This window comes from Mesoplodon densirostris, chromosome 20 (genome assembly GCF_025265405.1).
Source record: "Mesoplodon densirostris isolate mMesDen1 chromosome 20, mMesDen1 primary haplotype, whole genome shotgun sequence".
Taxonomy (NCBI): domain Eukaryota; kingdom Metazoa; phylum Chordata; class Mammalia; order Artiodactyla; family Ziphiidae; genus Mesoplodon; species Mesoplodon densirostris.
In genome coordinates, this window is record NC_082680.1 from 30,655,229 (window position 1) to 30,676,696 (window position 21,468).

Sequence of the window (21,468 nt, forward strand, 5' to 3'; positions counted from 1 at the left end):
CCCAAAATCATCAGGGAGTTAGCATTTTTGAGCATGAGCTGTCCGCTCTCCTTGGTTGGTCCTGGCCATAAACCTTTCTCTGATGCTCCAAACACTGACGTTTCCCTTTGTTTGGTCTCACTGTGCATCGGGCACACAAACTTGGGCTCGAGAACAGAATGAATCGAAACAAGGTGACATACTTTCACTCACAGGATTTACTTTTGTTTTTGAAATGGAAAGCTTTAAGCCATCATAAAAGGAGAGAAAAGCAGATTTTTTAATTCTTGAACCAGCCCAGTTAATGGTGTGTTTCTTGGCAATATCTTTTCTCCAAGCTATGGCTTTTGACGGTATTGTTTAGTTACCGTTCTAAAAGAAATACAGAAAAAAGAAATGCTACATTTTTAATGGTTAATAAAAGCTGTCTAATTTACAACAAAACTACAGGTTATCAATTAATTGATATAAGAGAGTTGATACTGCCACAATCTATACCTGTGCTCTACAAATTTGTAAACCCAAGGTTTCTTTGTTTCTTTGGTTTGATTTTTTCCAGAAACATTTGTGATAGCCACATTAAAAGGAAATGCTATAAATGTCTCATTTACACGGACTCTATGTTTTACATGGGTCAAAGAAAATCACGAACAAGGAAACAGAGAGAAAAAGAGCAATACAATATGTGAAGAAGGAAATAATTACTCTTTTCCCTATTTTTATCTACAGAGGAGGCGAACCCCCAATAGTCCTCTGTGCGTTGCCAACAGGTGTCCCACACACACATGTGCAGAACAAACTCCTTCTTTACTCCCCTCCGCCTCATCGCTCCAAAACCAAGCTGGTTCTCAGCTGCTGTACAACATGCCATTAGTAAAAGCTGTCCTTATCCATTGTGTCAGAAATGTTTGCCTTTGTAGTTCTCTTTTATTCTAACCCAAATACATCCATCCAGTCACCACTTCAACCAAGTCTACCCCTGTTAGGTCTCTGAAAACTGTGGTGTTCTTTCCGTCTTAACCAATCCTGCCCTCATCACACTTTTCCTGTATATTCCATTTCACTAGTCTCCAGTTCTGACTGAATCTGACTAAATTTTCTCCTAATTTATCCCTGTGAATTTTGTAAAAAGTGCACCATATCTTGCTAAATCCCTCCCTTACCACGTCAAAAATACTTCAACTACGTTCCATTCATCTATGAGGAAACGTAACCTTTTAATCGTGGCATATCAGACACTGGTCCTGGCTCATAGTTACCTAGGCAGATTTTCTCCTTCAACATCCGTACATTTTAAAATGCATTTTTAAATATAGTAAGAGCACAAATTTAGACACAGAGAGGTCTGGCTTTACATGGTAGCCTCACTCTCCTCCTGCTGTATAGCAATGAACATGATTTAAGCACTTTTCCTTACACTCTACGGCCAAACTCTCAATTCATTCTGTTGGTTCACCTTCAAAATTTATTCCTAAGACCATCTTTACTATCCCTGGTCTGAGGTAACATCCTTTCTCTCCTGGATGAGTCCTGACATTTTTTTTTTCATTGTATCGTTCATGTGCTTGAAAAGTTCCTGCCCGGGTATATGCATGGGTAGCTCTGCCAGCTCTATGCCTGTCTAAGACAGACTTGATTTACAGCTGGAACGGTAAAGCTCTCTCTTTAGCTGTGGGAAAGCCTGAATATCTGGTTTCACTTTTTGCTGAGAAAAGGGCAGTGGGATTTATGATGGGCTGTTTAAACTTTAAACTAAGGACCTTGAGACCTTGTGCCTGAGGCGTCTCTCTGACCCCCAGCGCTTGCCTGCACCCTCTCTTGCTGTACTGTATCCTTCGCATTTAGAAGGAAGCCTTCTGTGAACTGACAGTGATGTCAGGTGGCTCCTTTCAAGTATCTGAACTGGGTCATTCTTTGCGCCTCCTCCGATTCCTTGCTGACACGTCGCTTGCTCCCTAGGGCCTACTCAGTCAGCCACATTTCAAGGTGCCACCCAGTTCCTCCTTCAGTGTCAACTGCCCAGTTAGCCCCACTTCTCTCATCTTCCCCATAAAGAACCACCTTTCAGTACCTTTTATAACCAACGTATAAAATATGTTTATTGAATGAATGTGTCCGATTCTTGAGGCAAGACCTTAATATAACCATAAAGTCCTGGTGGCAGGAGAAGACTGTGAAAAATAGAAAAAAAGGGTAAAAGAAAGCAAGATATTGAATTTACGACTTAAGACTTGGAGAAAGTCGGGGAGACGTGTGCTCAGTGTACCGCTCTAGGAGAAAATGACTGAGATCGTGTGGAGGTGAGAAGTTCAGGTGAAGACACCCAGCATGATGAAGGAACTACGACGGAGGACATGAGAAGAAGACAGCCGAGGGCCACAATCTTCACCTAAGATGCGGGCTTTCAGTAAAGTGAGCAGAGAAGAGGGAGAAGGTGGTCTAGGCGGAAATAAGACCACTTTACATTGAGGACAGGAGTCATAAGTGATTTGTGTGGTGGCCGATAATGAAACAGAGACCCACTGACTTTTTTCTCCATCAAAGTCAGATGTGGCAGGTAAGTAAAGATATGAACTTGGGGTCTCACACTTAGATGAGTTTTTGATTGTTTTCCTTTACTCCCAGGGATAAGTCTAATATGTCAAATATCACAATTTCTCTACACAAGTTAGAAATTTGAACGACATATACAGAAGCCTCCTTTATCCCATCTGACGGTAAAGAATTGTTCTTCTGCCTTGGAGGGTGAGTGCATTTAGCATTTACCTGGCATCCTCTAGGTCCTCAGTAAGTATAAATTTCATTCCCCATCGCCAGTCTTGTATCAGAAAATATGTGGCAAAATTGCAGAGTTCTTAAGAGCTTCAACCTTAGTGTCTGGTTGTCAAACTCAAACTCAAAAAACTCACTAAAATTCTATACATGTGCGGAATTATTTACATTCTTTATGTCTGTTTCCTTATTTCTAAAATAAGGAGAACACAATGTTCTGTGGCAGCCTGGATGGGAGCGGAGTCTGGAGGAGCATGGATACATGTATATGTTTGGCTGAGTTGCTTTGTTGTGCACCTGAAACTATCACAACATAGTTAATCGGCTATACTCCAATACAAAATGAAAAAGTTTAAAAAAAATAAAATAAGGAGAACAATAACCCGGGAGTTATTGTTAGTGAGGAATAAATACAAGTGTTGGGAGACAACCTGTGTAAACCTCTTAGTTAGAATGTTAAATCTACCAATCAAATGCATGATTGCACATAAATATTTTAAGAAAATATTAAAAATCCCATTGAAGTCATTTCGTTTTACAAAGATGTTGGTTAATAAATCTGTGGCTAATATGAGTTAACATTAAATGTTTCTAGATAAGTATAAAATAAAATTAACATCAAATGGCTTGTTTTAGTCTTTGTTTTAGTATATGATAGCAACAAATAGAAATCAAAATGATGAAATAAGGAATAATATCTTCCTTATACTGAGGTACTGTTAAAAATATTTTTAAAGTATTTAATGAATTATATCATTTTGTCAATAGTTTGATTCTTTTACTTCACCTTTAACTGTAAGACTCGTTGCTGTTACTGTTCCTACTGCTGTCTTCTGATAGAGATCTGTTTAAAGATACAGAATTATTTTTAAGGTTAGGAAACACTGTAATCTTAAAGTCAAGAAAAGTAATAAAGCTAGATTTGTCCTAATTACTCAATTAATATGTACCAATATCCACTTTGCTTCCTATATGCTACTCAGGGATCATATATTGTAGTGCTTGGTTTTTTTCTGAGGTTAGCCTAAATTTTAAATACGTTAATAAGCATTTTTAAAATTTCAAACTAAAAATCCATCTATTACTTTTCTCTGTTTTGTCTACATGGAAGACTGGATGAAATATTAAAATATCTATGATAATGCTTCTCCCAAGTTAAACAGATAATTTGCATATTCTTAAATTATCATAACTTCAGTTATATGATTTCTATCAAATACCTATGTGAATAGTTATTATTTCACTTCTGTTAATGAGGTTCTTAATGAGGCCTCTCTATTAGCTATGCTTAGTTACCCTTTGTGGTATTTATACAGCATTCATTTGTTCTTTGGCTCCTATACACACTCAGCTCCTATTGAAGAGGAATGTCATGGTGTAAAGGTTCCTACTAAATGGCTACAATTCTTTGTTCACAGATGATAAAATCAGGCTTGAACACCTAACTCAGGATTATAAATCCAGACAGAACACTGGCTGAAATGAGATACACTTGCACAGTTATTTCCTTCTGTCTCTTGAGAAAATGAACGAACAGGCACTGGTTTTGGAAGATTATTGGGATTTTTACTTGAAAATGAAACTAGAAAGAGTTGAGATAGGTACTCTGGGCCATGTGTAAGCAGAGCAGTCATCTTCGAGAGAATGGACATGGACAAGAAGAGATGATGTCAACCGTAAAGGCTTTGGGGGATGGAGACAATGGCCTAGCTCGTAACCATCCATTTCCTTACCACCCTTTTGTGTTTCAGCTCTACATCATTTCTTGCCCTTGCCGCCCTGAAACCATTTACTGCTGCTCTAAAATTTAGGCTGTCATGAGCAGACTTTGTTCTTTATGATCAGTGGTACCTTACTCTAGCATCTCTTCCCAAAGTAAGGTCGAGTTCTTGCAACTATTCAGATTTGTCCAAGATGTCTTAAGTAAGAGCACAGGAAGACATGCCAGATATCATCCAATTAAGTCAGTTTACAACAGTTGAATGATTGATGAATCATGCAGAACACTACCCTGAATTACCTGGTCGCTGCTAACTTGTTCATAAATAAGATTAACTAACTTGGGAAGTAGAGGTGTTGACTGAAATTTTATATCATTATTTTGTCTCTGGCTACACAAATGAGAAACAAAAATGATTTCCTTTACAATGAAGAAATGAGACCCACTTCTTTACCCTTGCTTCTGCATTCTCATTTTCCTAAATATTCACTAAGCAAATTGTGGCTTGTATTGTTGTTACAGTAAAGAAAAAAGCAGTATGAAAGTGAAGTAAGTCAGACAGAGAAAGACAAAGTATGATCCCACTTATATGAGGAATCTACAAAAAAGCACCCTCATAGATACAGAGAACAGATTGGTGGTTGCCAGAAAAATGGGATGAGGGGGCGGTGAGCAAAATGGGTAAAGAGGGTCAAAAGGTACAAACTTCCAGTTGTAAAAAAAATAAGTCATGGGGATATAATGTACAGCATGGTGACTATAGTTAAAATAACGAATTACACATTTGAAACTTGCTAAAAGAGTAGATCTTGAAAGTCCTCATCAGGAGAAAACCAAATTCTTGTAACTATGTATGGTGACAAATATTAACTGGACTCACTGTGGTGATCATTTTGCAATAAATACAAATATCAAAGCATTATGATGTAAACATAAAACTAATATAATGTCATATGTTAATTATACCTCATTAAAAAAAAGACCTGGGCTTCCCTGGTGGCGCAGTGGTTGAGAGTCCGCCTGCCGATGCAGGGGACACGGGTTCGTGCCCCGATCCGGGAGGATCCCACATGCTGCAGAGCGCCTGGGCCCGTGAGCCATGGCCGCTGAGCCTGCGCGTCCAGAGCCTGTGCTCCGCAGCGGGAGAGGCCACAACAGTGAGAGGTCTGCGTACCTCAAAAAAAAAAAAAAAAAAAAAAAGACCTAATCAAGCTCTTCTCTACGGGAAAAAAAAAAAAAAAAAAAAAAAACCGGAAAAGCTGCTCAAGTGCCTTAATTCTAATTTTAGAAACACACGAGTGATATTAATTATGTGTAAAATGGGCAGTATCCTATGTGTGTTCTCTCCCTCATTCTTTGCCATGTTATATTTTCTCAGTTTCTCCGTATTCTACACTTCCCTGTCTCTATTAATCTTCACCTTCCCCATATTCTATGCTGCCCTGTCTTCATTAATCTTCACCTTCTTCATATTCTATGCTGTCCTGTCTCTATTAATCTTCAGATTCCTCATATTCTGTGCTGCCTTGTCTCTGTTAAACTTCACCTTCCTCATATTCTATGCTTCCCTGTCTCTATTAATCTTCTTGGCACAAGTGAATGTCAGTGCAAGGAAACAGGGTTGCTTGGGAAGTAGACAGACCTTCTAAAGCAGTTACAGCCAACATGGCCTGCTATTCAAAAGGTACTGAGGACTTACTGAGTTACTTCAGTTGTTCCTGGGCCTATATAGACATGAAACTTACCCACCTGCCTGAAATCTGCAAAAACTGTGGTATGTTTCTAAATACTTGGTATGTTTCTGAACATTTACCCAATCCATCCAGGAGTCCCTACTTATAATATTCTGAATAATATTTGAATTTCCTCCTAAATCATTTTTAATATTAAATATAAAGATAATGAGTTTACTTACCCTTCACTTACTGTACCCGCTCTGTTCCAAAATATCTTCATTTTATTCCATTTAAGAGCAATGATGGGAATTAAAATGAGGAAAGGCAGGAAAACATAGAAACTGATCACAAGGCCATTTTTTCGAGAAGCACCATGTCGTTTTATCAACATGTCTGTACTTTTACCTGAAAACATAAGAGTACCTTTCAACTTTTTCAAAAATGGTATTCAAAGCATATTAATAATTTGAATTATAAAACTTTGGAATTCAAATAATATAACCATAGAGTTAATAAACTTAAATTTAAAAGTGTTTTCCAATATTCTGTGACTATGCCCCAAAGTGCATTATATATTTCTGTCAAGTATATATATATATATATATATATATATATATATATAAAATTTATTTTTAATCTTTGTATGTATATTTAATATTTATTTATGTGCTACTTTCTAATGTATTTTAGTCTATCATATTCCCTTCTATGAACTACTACTTAGAACACATCAGATTGATATTTTCATCTAATAGGTTCTTCCATTTAAAATATAGAGCAAAAAAAGACAAGAACTTTTAAAAATTATTTACAGAAAATTATTGATATAACTGAGGCTAATTTAAAAAAACAATAGACTAGGTTAATTTACATAATAGATGTATAAAGTGATATTGTTTTAATTTTGACTGTACTAATTAGAAAAATAGATATTCCTCTTGGCATTATAAGGACATTACATAAAACTAGAAAACTAAATCTATGGAAACTTGGTCCAGTTAAGCAAAAGAAATAAACCAGACAATTAAAATACAAAAAACTATATCAAGCAATCAGAATTACCACCAAAGCAACTATTGAGGATATTAAGTGTAAATGAATTGAATGCCCCCTCAAAAAGACAAAAGGATCAGTGATGTTGAAACACACACACAGTCCAATTATATGTTGATTAGAAGTAATTTACCTTAAAGTGATTTAGGAAGTTTTATGTATTATAAGAAATAAATTAGCAAATATATGCAAAAATATTGAAACTAATCAAACATGCAGCAGTCTCATGCTATGGTAGAACTCAACACTTTATAGCTCTCCTTTCCTGGCCTCACCCATCAGAAAAGGTCCATTCTCCTTTAATCCATCTTTACTAAAATTATCATGTTGCAAGTGGAGCTTCCTTCTCATGTGCTTAATTACTCCAAAGACTGATTAAAGAGATTACTGTTAGATTAGCTGGGAGATATCCATTACTCTAAGGAAGAAAGATTGGGAGCTTCCACTTGTGGGCATGATGAAATTTTTCCATTATATGTGTCAAATAATAAAAATATGAAACAGGATAAAACATGAAGGAAATGGTTTCTGGAAGTCAACAGGAAACACAGAACTATAGTATCTGAAGAAAAGAAAACATGATGTTGATTTTATGGAAATACAATTCTACCTATGGATAATTTGCTGACCTCAGAACAGGGAACTGGAGTCCTATGCAAAGTACATCATTCCCATGGAGCAGAACACAGAGTTCACAGCAGAAGAAATGGTGGGAACCTGAAGGGTGCAGCATTGAACAGAAAGTTGCTCTGTAAATTAAGGATTCCAAAACTGTTAAGGGGATCCTCGCAGGTGTCCTTGGCAGAAGGATAAGGAATATATATGTGTATATATACATACATAGTATGAGACAATCTGAAGCTAATTAGACAGCAGCTCTTACTGGGGTGAGAGTGGAAAAGAGATACCAGAGTTTGAGCAGTAGTGGTAAAAAGAGCACCAAGAAGATCCCAATTTCTCCACATCCTCACTAGTACTTGTTGCCTGTGTTTTTTATTATAATAGCTATCCTATTGAGTGTGTAGTATCTCGTGGTTTTGGTTTGCATTTTCCTAAGATGTTGAACATCTTTTCATGGGCTTTTTGGCCATTGGTATATCTTCTATGGAGGTGTGTTTATTTAAATCCCTTCCCTTTATTTACTTACTTACTTATTTATTTATTTATTTAGGCTGCACTGGGTCTTTATTGCTGCACGCGGGTTTTCTCTAGTTGTGGTGAATGGGGGCTACTCTTCGTTGTGGTGCGCGGTCTTCTCATTGCAGTTGCTTCTCTTGTTGTGGAGCACGGGCTCCAGGCGCGCAGGCTTCAGTAGTTGTGGCACGTGGTCTCAGTAGTTGTGGCTCATGGGCTCTAGAGCAAAGGCTCAGTAGTTGTGGCGCATGGGCTTAGTTGCTCCACGGCATGTGGGATCTTCCCGGACCAGTGCTTGAACCTGTGTCCCCTGCATTGGCAGGCGGGTTCTTAAGCACTGCGCCACCAGTGAAGTCCCTAAATCCCTTCCCATTTTTAATTGGGTTGTCTTTTTATTATGGACTTGTAAGGGTTCTTTATATATTCTGGATACAAGTCCCCTATGAGATACAATATTTACAAATATTTTCTCCCACTCTGTAGTTTGTCCTTCACTGTCTTGGTTGTATCATTTGCAGCACAAAAGTTATCAATTTTGATGGAATTCAATCAGTCTACTGCTTCTTTCTTCACTTGTGCTTTGGTGTCTTCGATAACACAGCCTATGCCAAGGTCACAAAGATTTACTAATATGTGTTCTGAGTGTTTTATAACCTTAGCTCTTACATTTAGATCTATGATCCAATTTCAGTTAATTTTTGTGAACCTTGTGATGCAATAATCTAAGCTCGTTTGCATGTGAATGACACATAGATCAATGGAACAGAATAGAGATCTGAGAAATACATCAACACAAAAATGTCCAATTAATTTTTAACAAAGGCGCAAAATCAACACAGTGGACAAAAGACAGGTTTTTCAAAGAATTGTGCTAGAACAATTTGACACCCATAAATCGGAAAATTAATCTCCCACCCTTTATAAAAAGTAACTCAAAATGGATCAGGGACTTAAATATAAAACATAAAACTATACCTTTTACGGATATCATAGCAAAAAATTTCAAGACTTAAGACTGACAAAGAATTCATATACTTGACACCAAAAGCATAGATCCAAAAAGGGAAAAAGAAGAGCTTATCAAAATAAGAATTGGAAAAAAAAACCTTTTGGTCTGAGAAAAAACACTTGGAGAGAATATGTTCAAATCACAAATCCCACAAAATAGATGTTTATGTGAAAACTCAACATTTAATAAACAATACAATTAGCAAATGGGAAAAAGATATGAACAGACTTTTCACTGAAGTGGATATGCAGGTGCCAAATAAACACATTAAAGATATTCAATATCATTATCCATTAGGGAAGTACAAATTAAAAACACAATGAGATATTAAAACACACCAATAGAATGGCAAAAAAAAATAGTGGTATCTTCAAATGTTGGCAAGGCTGAAAAAATGTTGGCAAGGCTGCAAAAAACCCATTCATTTATCACTGGTGGGGATGTCAAACAGTATATAGCCACTCTGCAAAAAGCTTGGCAGTTGCTTTTAAAATTATAAATGGCTTAACATAGACACAGCAATTTCACTCTCGGCCATGCTTCCCAGAGAATTAAACATTTATTTTCATGCAGAAACTTCCGCACAGATGTTCATTGCAGATCTATTCATAATAACTAAAAATTGCCATCCACACAATGTCCTTCAATGGGTGAATAATTAAACAAAATATGCTACAGACATTCAAAGGAATACTAGTCATCAATACAAAGGAATGAAGTGAGAGGAAAAGACAACCTCAAAAAGATACAAACTACAAGGTTGCATTTATATAACATTCATGAAATAACATAATTAGAAAGATGAAGAGCAGTTTAGTGGTTGCCAAAAGTTCGGAAAGGGGAAAGAGGGAATCAGTGTAGCTATATAAAGGAGGAACAATATCAGGGGCCATGTAGTGATGATGCAGTTCTATATCTTGATTGTGATGGTGGGTACCCAAACTTGAACATGTGGTGAAATTGCACAGAACTAAATATATGCACATGTGAATGCATACACACACGTATACACAGATAAGTGTATGTATACTGGTGAAATGTGAATAAGGTCTGTGTATTTCACCAATGTCCATTTCCTGGTTTTGATATTCTACTGTAGTACTGAAACATGTTAACATTGACTGAAGCTGAGTAAAGTATTCGTAAGACTGCCCTCTAAATTTTTTTGCAACTCTTTATGAGTGTATAATTATTTCAACATAGTAAGCTAACTATAAATAACAGTGGGATATCATTACACATCTAAAGCTGGCAAAAAAAAAAATCAAACAAAACCACCAAAAACGACAATACCAAATGCTTGTGAAGTGTGGATCATCTGTGCAGAGTAACTGGGACTCTCACAGATGAATGGAGGGAAGGAAAATGGTAAAGCCACTTTGGAAAATAGTTTGGCTGTTTCTTAAAACATTAAAAATACACTCATTAAAAAAAATACACTGAGTAAACGATCCAGCTATCTCACTTATAGGTATTATAGTGAGAACTTATATATAGACAAAAGTGCCTAGGTATTTACCCATCAAAAAGTGAGAACTTAAGTACAGACGAAAGCCTATGTGCACATGTTTACAGCAGTGTTATTCAAAATTGCCAAAATCTAGAAACAACCCAAATACCCTACAATGTGTGAATGGATAAACAAACTATATAGTTTATCTTTTCAATAGGAGGCTACTTAACAGTAATAAAGAATGAACTATTAAAACATATGCCAATGAGAATGAATCTCAAATGCATGTATGCTGTATAGAACATTCTGGAAAAGGCAAATCTATAGTGACAGAGACCAGGTCACTGGTTGCAAGGAACTGGCAGTGGGAGATGAATACAAAGGGCAGCAGCCAGAGGGAAGATCTGAGGTGATGGACCTGTTGTGCATCATGACTGTGGTGGTGGGAACGGAATACATACATTTTTCAATCCTCATAGAACTATATACCACAGAGTGAATGCTACTTTTTAAAAAGCAAAATATTCTTAATAAAAAATAAATATTAAAAAAGAGACAATGACTACTAATTTTTTCAAAATTTCCAGAAATACACCCACCTATATATTCAAGAATCTCGCCAAACCAAGCAAGATAAATTCAAAGAAATACACGTCTTGGTAAACCATAGCGACACTATGGAAAATCAAAGATATAAAGTAAGTCCACAACTCAGACAAAGAATGAAAGAAGCATTATATTATTGGGATGAATAATAAGAATGCCAGCTGCATTCTCATCACACAACGGAAGCCAGGATACAATGGGATTACATCTTTAAATTGCTGAAAGAAGCAATTCTACTTCCAGTGAAAATACCATTCACAAATTAAGACATTATGAAAACATTTTAAAGACAAAAGCTGAGACAATTGATCACTACAAGTTACACACAAAAAGAAATACAAAAGAGACTTTTACAGGTTGAAAGGAAATGAACCCACACAGAAATATGAATGTGCTGGAGGAGTTGAAAAGCCCTAGAAAACAGTAAATAGGTTGGGATAAATGTAAATATTTACATTAAAATTCTTTAACATTTCATTGGCTATTTTAAGGCAAATACAATGCTCTACTGTCAGGTTTACAACATATACATAACTAAAATAAATAAAAACAGAGGCACAAAACAGAAGCACAAATGATGGAAAGACCTTAGTGGAATTACAGTGTTCTGAGAGTTTCACATTGTGAAGTTTAGAAAAATCAAACAGGCTACAGTTGTGCACGAATGTTCACCAAATAAATTTAAAAATGTTTTGTGCCATCTACTATCCATATACTTTGGATGTGGAAGATTTTATTATTTTTACCTTTCAATAGTAGAGTTAAAACTTGAAAGAGGCAACTCTGCTGTGAACTAGCACATCACAACAGTTAACATCCTTGGAATATACAGACTACATATTAAAACTCTCACCTATTCTATCATTTAACTATACCTATCTAGAAAACTCTGTTGTACAAATAGAAAAGTTCTGGAAACCACTGTTAAAATTCAGAGAAGATCTGTTAAAGTGTTCATGTCTAGATTTGAATTTAAACTATATACAAAATTTTGATTGACAATATGATCTAGAGCTGCACTGCCTAATTTAGTAGCTACTAATCACAAGTGACTATTTAAATTTATATTAAATAAAGTGAAATAAGATGGAAGCTTTAGTTCCTTGGTTGCACTACCCACATGCTAGGTGCTCAATAGCCACACAGACCGTGGAGGTGTATACTATTCCTCTAAGTGCAGAAGGCTCTGTTGGGGTACCGTGATCTGGATACTAACCTGACGTAAGCCAAAACCCGTCATCGATACTTCCTCCTGGTGATGAAGGCATTGGTTCACATTGTGGAGGAGCGTATCCAACGTCACAGTGACAGTTATGGAGAGTATTGCAAACCTAAAGCCAAAACCAAATTTAAAAAGTGCATTTGATGTATAAGATAGAAATTAAACACATTATTTGCTATTTTTACTCAATGTAAATTATTAAAGTACTATAATTTATGGGCCTCCCTGGTGGCGCAGTGGTTGAGAGTCCGCCTGCCGATGCAGGGGATACGGGTTCGTGCCCCGGTCTGGGAGGATCCCATATGCCGCGGAGCGGCTGGGCCCGTGAGCCATGGCCGCTGAGCCATGGCCGCTGAGCCTGCGCGTCCGGAGCCTGCGCGTCCGGAGCCTGCGCGTCCGGAGCCTGTGCTCCGCAACGGGAGAGGCCACAACAGTGAGAGGCCCGCATACCGAAAAAAAAAAAAAAAAAAAAAAAGTACTATAATTTAGTATATTATAGGTAGTTTTTTATATTAATGTGGAAAGCAATTCTTAAGTTAAAAATTAATATAATAATGTTCATGCAGTATCTTTTCAAATGTCCCATTGATTTTCTCTTATTTATCTCTTGTACTTTTAAATAAAAGTATATAATATTCTGATACAACTGAAATGCCTTATTCTAGAAAGGCATAGGAATTATGAAGCTAGAAATTATAAAATAGTGGGAGTTTAAATATACTATGAATTGTGCTAGTTCAAAAAAAATTAGCCATGATAAGAGCCAATTTTTACCAAAAAAAAAAAAATGGGGAAAAACAAAAGGGAGAAGTATTCTTTATCAGACATAGATAGCAAAATTTATTTGGCTAGAAATAGGAAGGCTAGAAAATATCTATAAATGTGATCTGGTGGGTGAATTGAAGGAAGGGCCAGAAACATTATAGAGAATCTAGAAATAGGTTCGTGAAAAACTTAACAAGAAATTAATTAAAATTAAATGAGAGGAAAGAAACAGAAAAGAAACTGTAAATAATAGCACATGTAAGTGATCTTGGAGAAAAAATTTTTAAAATACACACAGCTCACTTTTCTCCTGGATTACTATATAAAATAGGAAGCATCAGTATGGCAGGAGACACTAGCCACACAGTTAAAGCCAAAGACATGCTTGGAAAAACTTACAAAGTTTACAAAATTTCTATAACCTGGTAGATAATTTCACAATGGATGGACAAATAGAAATGCAAATGGAAAATGTGACCATACATACTTAAGGACTGTATAATTAATTACTAAAGAAATGCAAGTTAACAATGGATTTAGCATGTTTGAAGAAATTCAAAAGACAGAGAAACTAGTCTGACCAGAATATGAGGAAACATGCTTTTTTTTTTTTTTTTTTTTTTTTTTTGCGGTACACGGGCCTCTCACTGTTGTGGCGAACAGGCTCCGGACGTGCAGGCTCAGCGGCCATGGCTCACGGGCCCAGCCGCTCCGCGGCATGTGGGATCTTCCCGGACCGGGGCACGAACCCGTGTCCCCTGCATCGGCAGGCGGACTCTCAACCACAGCGCCACCAGGGAAGCCCGGAAATACGCATTTTTATACATGACAGGTGAAACCAAAAACTGGAATATTTCTTGAAGACAATATAATATTAATGAAAATTTAAACGGTACATATATTTGGCTTATCAGATTTCACTGCTAACAATTTAAGAAGTCAGATAAATGTGCAAAGGTGAAGGTACAACAGTGTCCACTGTACCATTAGTTACAATAGTTAAGTAAAAATTTAACATTATCTGAAAGTCCATCAGTGGATAACTTTTCAAATATAGTAAGGAAGAGACATGCAGGGAAACACATTGAAGCTGTTCAAGGATGAAGCAGATCATAATGAACAAGAAAGTCTGCTCCCATAAAAATATGAGATTATAAATAATATGTATAATATATACTGTGTGAGCGTTTAAATATTTATCAGTACACATACACTCAATTATAAGCAATATTTTTATGTATGTATAAATGTATATGTGTAATCCTTAATGAGCTCATTTCCAAAATTTCATAATCTTAATCTAACATTATAATAATAGATTGCTTCATATTGGATTTTAGTACAAAGTTCAAAGCAAATTATTTGGTCATGAAGCCTATATGATCTGATTGAACACATAAATCACATACATACGTATGAATAATGGAGTCTGCTTTTCTTATTCGATTTCAATTTCCCAAATACATTTCTACACCCCAAATAATTTTAATCATTATTGTACTGAAAAATGTTATTGACATGGATCAAAATAACTATACTTAGAAACAGAGTAACCATTATACATACCCCATGTCCATTGCACTTTATTTTGGAGATACAAGTTGCGTCTGAGCTGACAGTGACGTCTATGCAAGATCCTCTGTTACAAAACTAAAATGTGAAAACAACCACCAATGACAAAAATTTTAAATTTAAAGTCAAGAGTTGAACAATTGTACTTGGTAAGAAAATTAGATGCACAAGATATATATACCTCAGATGAATCTGGATTTCAGATCTGCTCATTCTAATAAAAGAACTTGGAGTCAAATGGTGTGTTGTTATCTTATCAAATATCGTATTTTGAGAACCAGAAACCATTTTTTCCCTTGAGGGAGCAGAACTGTGCATTTATCGATATTAATTGGTATAAGTACAAAAATAGCTAACTTGTATTGACTGTTGGTAATGAGCTAGGATCTGTCTTTGCACTTTCTATATATATTTTATATCCTCATTTTATATTTGATGAGAATTAAATGTATACTTTTAAGGTCACACCACCACTGACTGACAGAGCCAATATTCAGTACAAGAACTATTTTACTCGCAGAGCCCAATGATCAATGCTCAATACCAGTGTTCCTGTCATTTTTACATTTTTTTCCCCAACTTTAATGACCATATCTCTTATCTTTTGCATTAGGAAAGGTGACCTTGAGAAATTTATTTACTCTTCTTTACCTCAGTTTATCCATCTTTGAATTTGGAATAATAATTATAACTATCTCAAAGTTATGAAGGTGAAATAGCTTGTTACGGATAAAGGAACAAAAGCGGTGTTTGGCACACAGTAAATGCTCACTAAATATAGGATATTATCTTAATTATTTATTTATTTAACCTGATTTCTATGTAGACTCTATGTTAATATTTGTCTATCCAAATTTCAATTTAATTTGACTATCTTCGGGAGAATCTACTATCTGATGGATTTTCTTAAGTATCTGGTAGAATACCCCCTATCTGATGAATAGTCTAAAGATATCATTATTTTCTATCACCATTGTTAATTAAGGAAAGAACAAATATCAGCTTGTTCATTAACTGAAAGTGCTCTGATAAAGCCAGCAAGGATAACAAAATGTTGGACAAACCAGCATTGCCTGTCCACAAAACTCTTTTCATTCTAGTGTTCTTGTCATTGAGGCAATACCAGTCACACTTCCCTGGCTTGTTTTTAGGAGAAAAATAAGCCAGGAAAATTAAGAACCATGCCTCTGATATAATTTCTTTCAACTAAACAGATCGATTTGTAGCTGGCTCTTTTGTAATGACAGGAAAAGCAAAAGATACTATGAAAATACTTAGCCATGGTCAGTGGTTGGGACAGTGTTTTGAATATTAACTAACACATAAGATTTCCCTCTTTAAAAAAGAAACACTAATCATGTCCCAGAAGAAATCACATCACAGTTCAAAAAAAAAATCCTTGATATAACTAAAAAAATATTTCCTGAGGAGAAAATCTTGGGTTATGTGAGCATGTTTTCATACAGTTCTGTGCATAAGAATGGGTAAGGAAAAGACAGTTAATTTTATTTATTCGGTCACTGATTAGTTTAACTATTTTTTGGAAAATTACATGCCCCAGACATTTTCTTCAAGTTTGAAATGATTATGTTAATAAGATATGCTTAATACCCCTCATCTACTTATATGAGCTACAATCAGTCTGATAAACTCCTGTTCTGTCTTCTAAATAAACAATTCAAAGACGCCTTCTATCACAACCAATATTGAGCAAACTTGCATTGCTGGAATAATGCCTATCTTCATGTAACATATTATTCACTTAATATATTACAGTATTAAATTTAGGAGTATAACATTTATAATTTTTATAATTGACAAGGAAGACATACTCTTCTTTATGTTGATAGATAAGACATAAAATCTCTTTTTCTCTCTTTTCTTATCTATCAATTGATAGACTGATTTTTACAAAGGACCCACATTTGATGAGAATGTGGTAAAGAAGCCTTTACTATCTAACCTCTCTGAAAACAACTGAACACTTTAGAATAACAAATGAACATAAAGTATGTCCTTGATGACTTTTTAAAATAACCACAGAATGATTCCAATTCAAATTCACAGACTTGGCACTCACAATGGCCTCAAATTCACAGACTTGGCACTCACAATAGCCTCCCTTTTCCCAATAAATGAGAGTAAAGGAAAATCAGAAAGAGACAATTAGAAGGGGAGAGAGTAAAGGACTTCCTGGGATTTTGAAATAAAATGAAGGTCACTGTTGGATGAGATGAAGTGAGAAAGCAACCACAGGGAACACAGTGGCAAAGGGGAGAGCCTAGTTGATCAGCCTTACACTGCTTTAGAGGAGCTGCAGCCTCAGAGTCCTAAGGAAAAACAGGAAGAAGAGCTGAAAGGGCAAGATGGGAAAGGGTGGCTAAAATGTGGAACTGTCAGTGGAAGTCTGCGCCCCAAACCACAGAACTAGTCAGCACAGAACTAAAAATCTTAAGTGCATTCTCTCTCATACACAAACACACATACACAGACACTAAGACGCTCACAGACCATGTATAGAATCACGAAGAATTTGTGTTTACCTGATTTGGACCACACATAGTGCCATTCTTTACATAGGTATAATCGTCTCGGGAAGTTACTGGTGTCGAATTTCTTAGATGTGCACTTAGACACACAATGCCTCCAAGGAAAGTATATTGAGTATCAAAATTTTTAAACGGCACTACTTCTGTACGTGTCCAGAGACAAACTAACTTTCCACAATAGATATCCCTGTAATATAACACAGAAAAAATTACCCATATGTCACTTAGTGACACAATATATTGTTTAAATAACAGTTCAAAACATGAGGATGATTCACAATGTTGTTCAGAGCATAACATTTTATCAAATGTTTCTTCAATATTTAATATCTTGTAATTTTTATCTCTTTGTTACTTTAATGATATATGTTGAAAAATACTGAAACATTTCTCTATTTCTGGAATAAACACCATAAGCATACTCTTTTTCAGATACTTATTGGTTATTTGATAATTTTGACTTAGGCATTTTGCAGGTATTTTCCAAAATATAAACCAGTCATTCAAAGTAATGCTAAGCTGACTACAGGAGGAATCAACAACTTTCATTATTTAATTTTATTTCTATATACTTGCAAAGTGCACTGAAAATTGAATTTTTTTAAAAAAAATATGCAACTTACAATAATATTCAAAACATGAACTACTTAGGGTTAAATTTAAGTAATTACAGATACCTAAATAAATGGAACAATATACCATGTTCATGGTTTGAAAATCACATTATGTATACTATTCAATTCTCCATAAATTCATTTTTAGATTTTTAAAAAAATTTCAAGAGTTTTTTTTTTAGGGGGTTTGAAAATCACATTATGTATACTATTCAATTCTCCATAAATTCATTTTTAGATTTTTAAAAAAATTTCAGGAGTTTTTTTTTTTAGGGGGTGGGTAGAAATGGAAAAGTTGATTTAAATTTTTATATAGAAATATAAAGACCGAAAATAGCCAAATCTATCTTGAGAAAGAAGTAACCAAACACGAAGATACATTTTACCTGATTTTGTGCATTAGGATAAGGAGACCTGGTACTGGATAGATACGTAGATTATTTGAACACAAAGTATGTCATGAATTGTTTTTCAGTAAATGTACCAAGGTAATTCAATGGGGGAAGGACAGTCTCTTCAACAAATGGGTCTAGAACAATTGGATATCTTTATGGAGAAAAATATCCCTTGATCCTTAACTTACAAAGTGCCACAAATTACTCAAAATGGATCATACACATACACATAAAAACTAAAATTTGTAGACTTCTAGAAGAACATTTACAAGGAAGCTTCACAAATTTAGGATAGGCTACAAGTAGCATAATACATCAAAGAAGAACATTATAAACTGGACTTCATCAAATTAAAAACTTTGACTCTTTGAAAGATGTCATTAAGAAAACACAAAGCTAAGCCACATACTGGGAGAAAACCTGGCGAAGGCTTGTGTATAGTTTATATTAAGAATTCCTGTAAGTATATAATAAAAAGAGAAATAACCCCATTAAACTTTGCAAAATATCTGAACAGACATTTTAAAAAGGAAACATATGAATGCCCAATAATCACATGAAATACTGTCCCATATAATTAGTCATCAGGAAAATACAAACTAAAACTGCAATGAGATACCTGCACAAACTGAAATGACTAAAATGAAAAAGACTGGCAGTAACAAGTGGTGAGGATTCAGAACAACCGCCACTGTTATACAGAGATGGATGGAATGCACAATAGTACAACCGTTTTGGAAAGCATTTTGACACTTCGTTATAAACTTAATAGTACAATGAATGTGTTGTGACAGAAATTAGAAGTTTAGATATGTATGGGATTGACTTGGATTTGGTAAGGGAAAACTGTCTGTGGTAATGTAAACGTTCTACATATTTTCCACATTTAATCAGGTGTAGCATCACTCAAATTCAAAAACTCAGCAAGTCAGAAAGAAAATATAAATAAGTATAATGAAGGCCACCTAGACACATCATGAGTCTCTGTGCAGACAAGACAAGACAAGGTCACAATGCCTTTGTGGATATAAAGGCAGATAGGCCCCATGGATCATCTGGCCAGGTATGGTATGCAGAAGCAGACTTGTTCAGTGAAGTCTTCAGTGAGAGTGAGGGCAAATGGTTTTTGACCACTGTTGTTGAGACTCCTGAAAGGTTCCCTCAGTGGGAAGTGATGGTCTTGCAATACGAAACAAAGTTTATTGGGCTTGCTGTTCACCCACCTATACTTTCAAGAAAATAAAAACTACTTCCCTTCTGCTGGTGGCCATAACTATAGACAGAAAAATCCCTGGTGATCAAGACCGGTTTAGTCACTCCAAAATTTACTGAGATATGTTCTTACAATGAGTAAGAAAAGAAAGAAATTAGAGATATGCTTAGGCAAAAGCCTGATGAAGTCATAAAGTCTCATCCAAATAGCATATTATGGATCGATGTAAGTTCTGCTGGATATGAAGGCTTCAAAGTCCCTCCGTCACTTTTAGAACCAACCTCATGCTCTAAGTACCACTGGTCAATGAACACACTGTCTAATGACATGGATGTGGAGAAAGAGAATGTAAAGGCTTACTGCAGTAGGTCTTGTTAAAAGATAATCTGAGGCATATTAAAACTTTTAAGAATTTATTTGAGCAAAAATTGATTCAAATTGGGCAGCATCCAATTTAACAGTTAGAAAGAAGCTCCACGGGACTTCCCTGGTGGTCCAGTGGTTTAAGACTCTGTGCTTCCACTGCAGGGGGCATGGGTTTGATCCCTGGTGAGGGGACTAAGATCCTGCATGCCACATGGCATGGCCAGAAAAGAAAAAAAAAGTAAAAAAAAAGAAAGAAACTCTGAAGAGCTGTAAAATATGGAAGACTTTTATAGGCAGAAAGGAGTGGGAACAAGGAAGTTATACTGGCAAAAAGGTGGGCTGATTATTGCAAAGTTACTTTCCTTTAGGGGATGGCAGAGGTCTATCAGGCAGATTACCTAACTAGTGCTGGCCAGATGATTCCTGATTGACTGGTTTAAGATTCCATTTCTGGAAGAGCCAGAAGTGTAGTTAAGGTAAATCTCTCAGTTTGGTGATGTGAGGTTTAGCATAACGGACTCCATTTGGGGCCTGGTGTCTTGTTTTTGTTTTTTGTTTGTTTGTTTGTATTTTAAATTCATTAATTTATTTATTTTTGGCTGTGTGGGGTCTTCGTTTCTGTGCGAGGGCTATCTCTAGTTGCGGCAAGCGGGGGCCACTCTTCATAGCAGTGTGCAGGCCTCTCACTATCACAGCCTCTCTTGTTGCGGAGCACAGGCTCCAGATGCGCAGGCTCAGTAGTTGTGGCTCACAGGCCCAGTTGCTCCATGGCATGTGGGATCTTCCCAGACCAGGGCTCGAACCTGTGTCCCCTGCCAACTGGCAGGCAGATTCTCAACTGCTGTGCCACCAGTGATGCCCCTGTTTCTTTTAACAGACTTTACAGCTATAATAAAACAGTGGCCTATCCAAGATGAATTCTCATTTTCCAATACATACCCTTGAAATCCAGTGGGGCAAGCTACCTCTTCCCTTAGGTCCACTGTGACTCCATCTTGGATTTTAAATGAAGACTTGAGAGTGCCCAGATGATGAAATAGTGACCCAAATCAGATTAATCAGTTCATCCACACAGTGCAAACAGGCTATCAGAGACAACTGAACGTACTCTTGTATCGCAGGAATAATCTCTGAAAAACTATTTAGGAACTGGGCAATAAACTACCCAGAATGGACACCTTGGCAAAAGCTAAATGTAATTTCCTGCAGGCCAAGGGACAGAAAAATCAGTGGTTCAAGTCTGAGTCATATGTTCACGTAGACATGGATATTAGGCCAGAGAGAATCTAATGAGGAAATTGTTTGTCTGCCCTTCGGAGAAATTCTCTCTCACTACTGGGCTACAGAACAGCCATGGTACTTTAAGGTTT

At 36.0% G+C, this 21,468-nt stretch overlaps 1 protein-coding gene across 1 annotated transcript in view; it reads right to left on the reverse strand.

Moving 5' to 3' along the window:
• Positions 1-294: 294 nt before the first annotated feature.
• Positions 295-21,468, reverse strand: part of LOC132481189 (A disintegrin and metallopeptidase domain 3-like) — a 90,937-nt gene continuing 69,763 nt past the window's right edge. Inside the window, exons 14-19 of the mRNA XM_060085861.1 lie at positions 17,505-17,697; positions 14,956-15,039; positions 12,619-12,733; positions 6,387-6,552; positions 3,539-3,595; positions 295-351 (exon numbers count right to left, since the gene is read on the reverse strand). Of these exons, the coding sequence (XP_059941844.1) occupies positions 3,541-3,595; positions 6,387-6,552; positions 12,619-12,733; positions 14,956-15,039; positions 17,505-17,697 (613 nt within the window). The 3' untranslated portion in view covers positions 295-351; positions 3,539-3,540. The remainder of the gene's footprint in view (positions 352-3,538; positions 3,596-6,386; positions 6,553-12,618; positions 12,734-14,955; positions 15,040-17,504; positions 17,698-21,468) is intronic.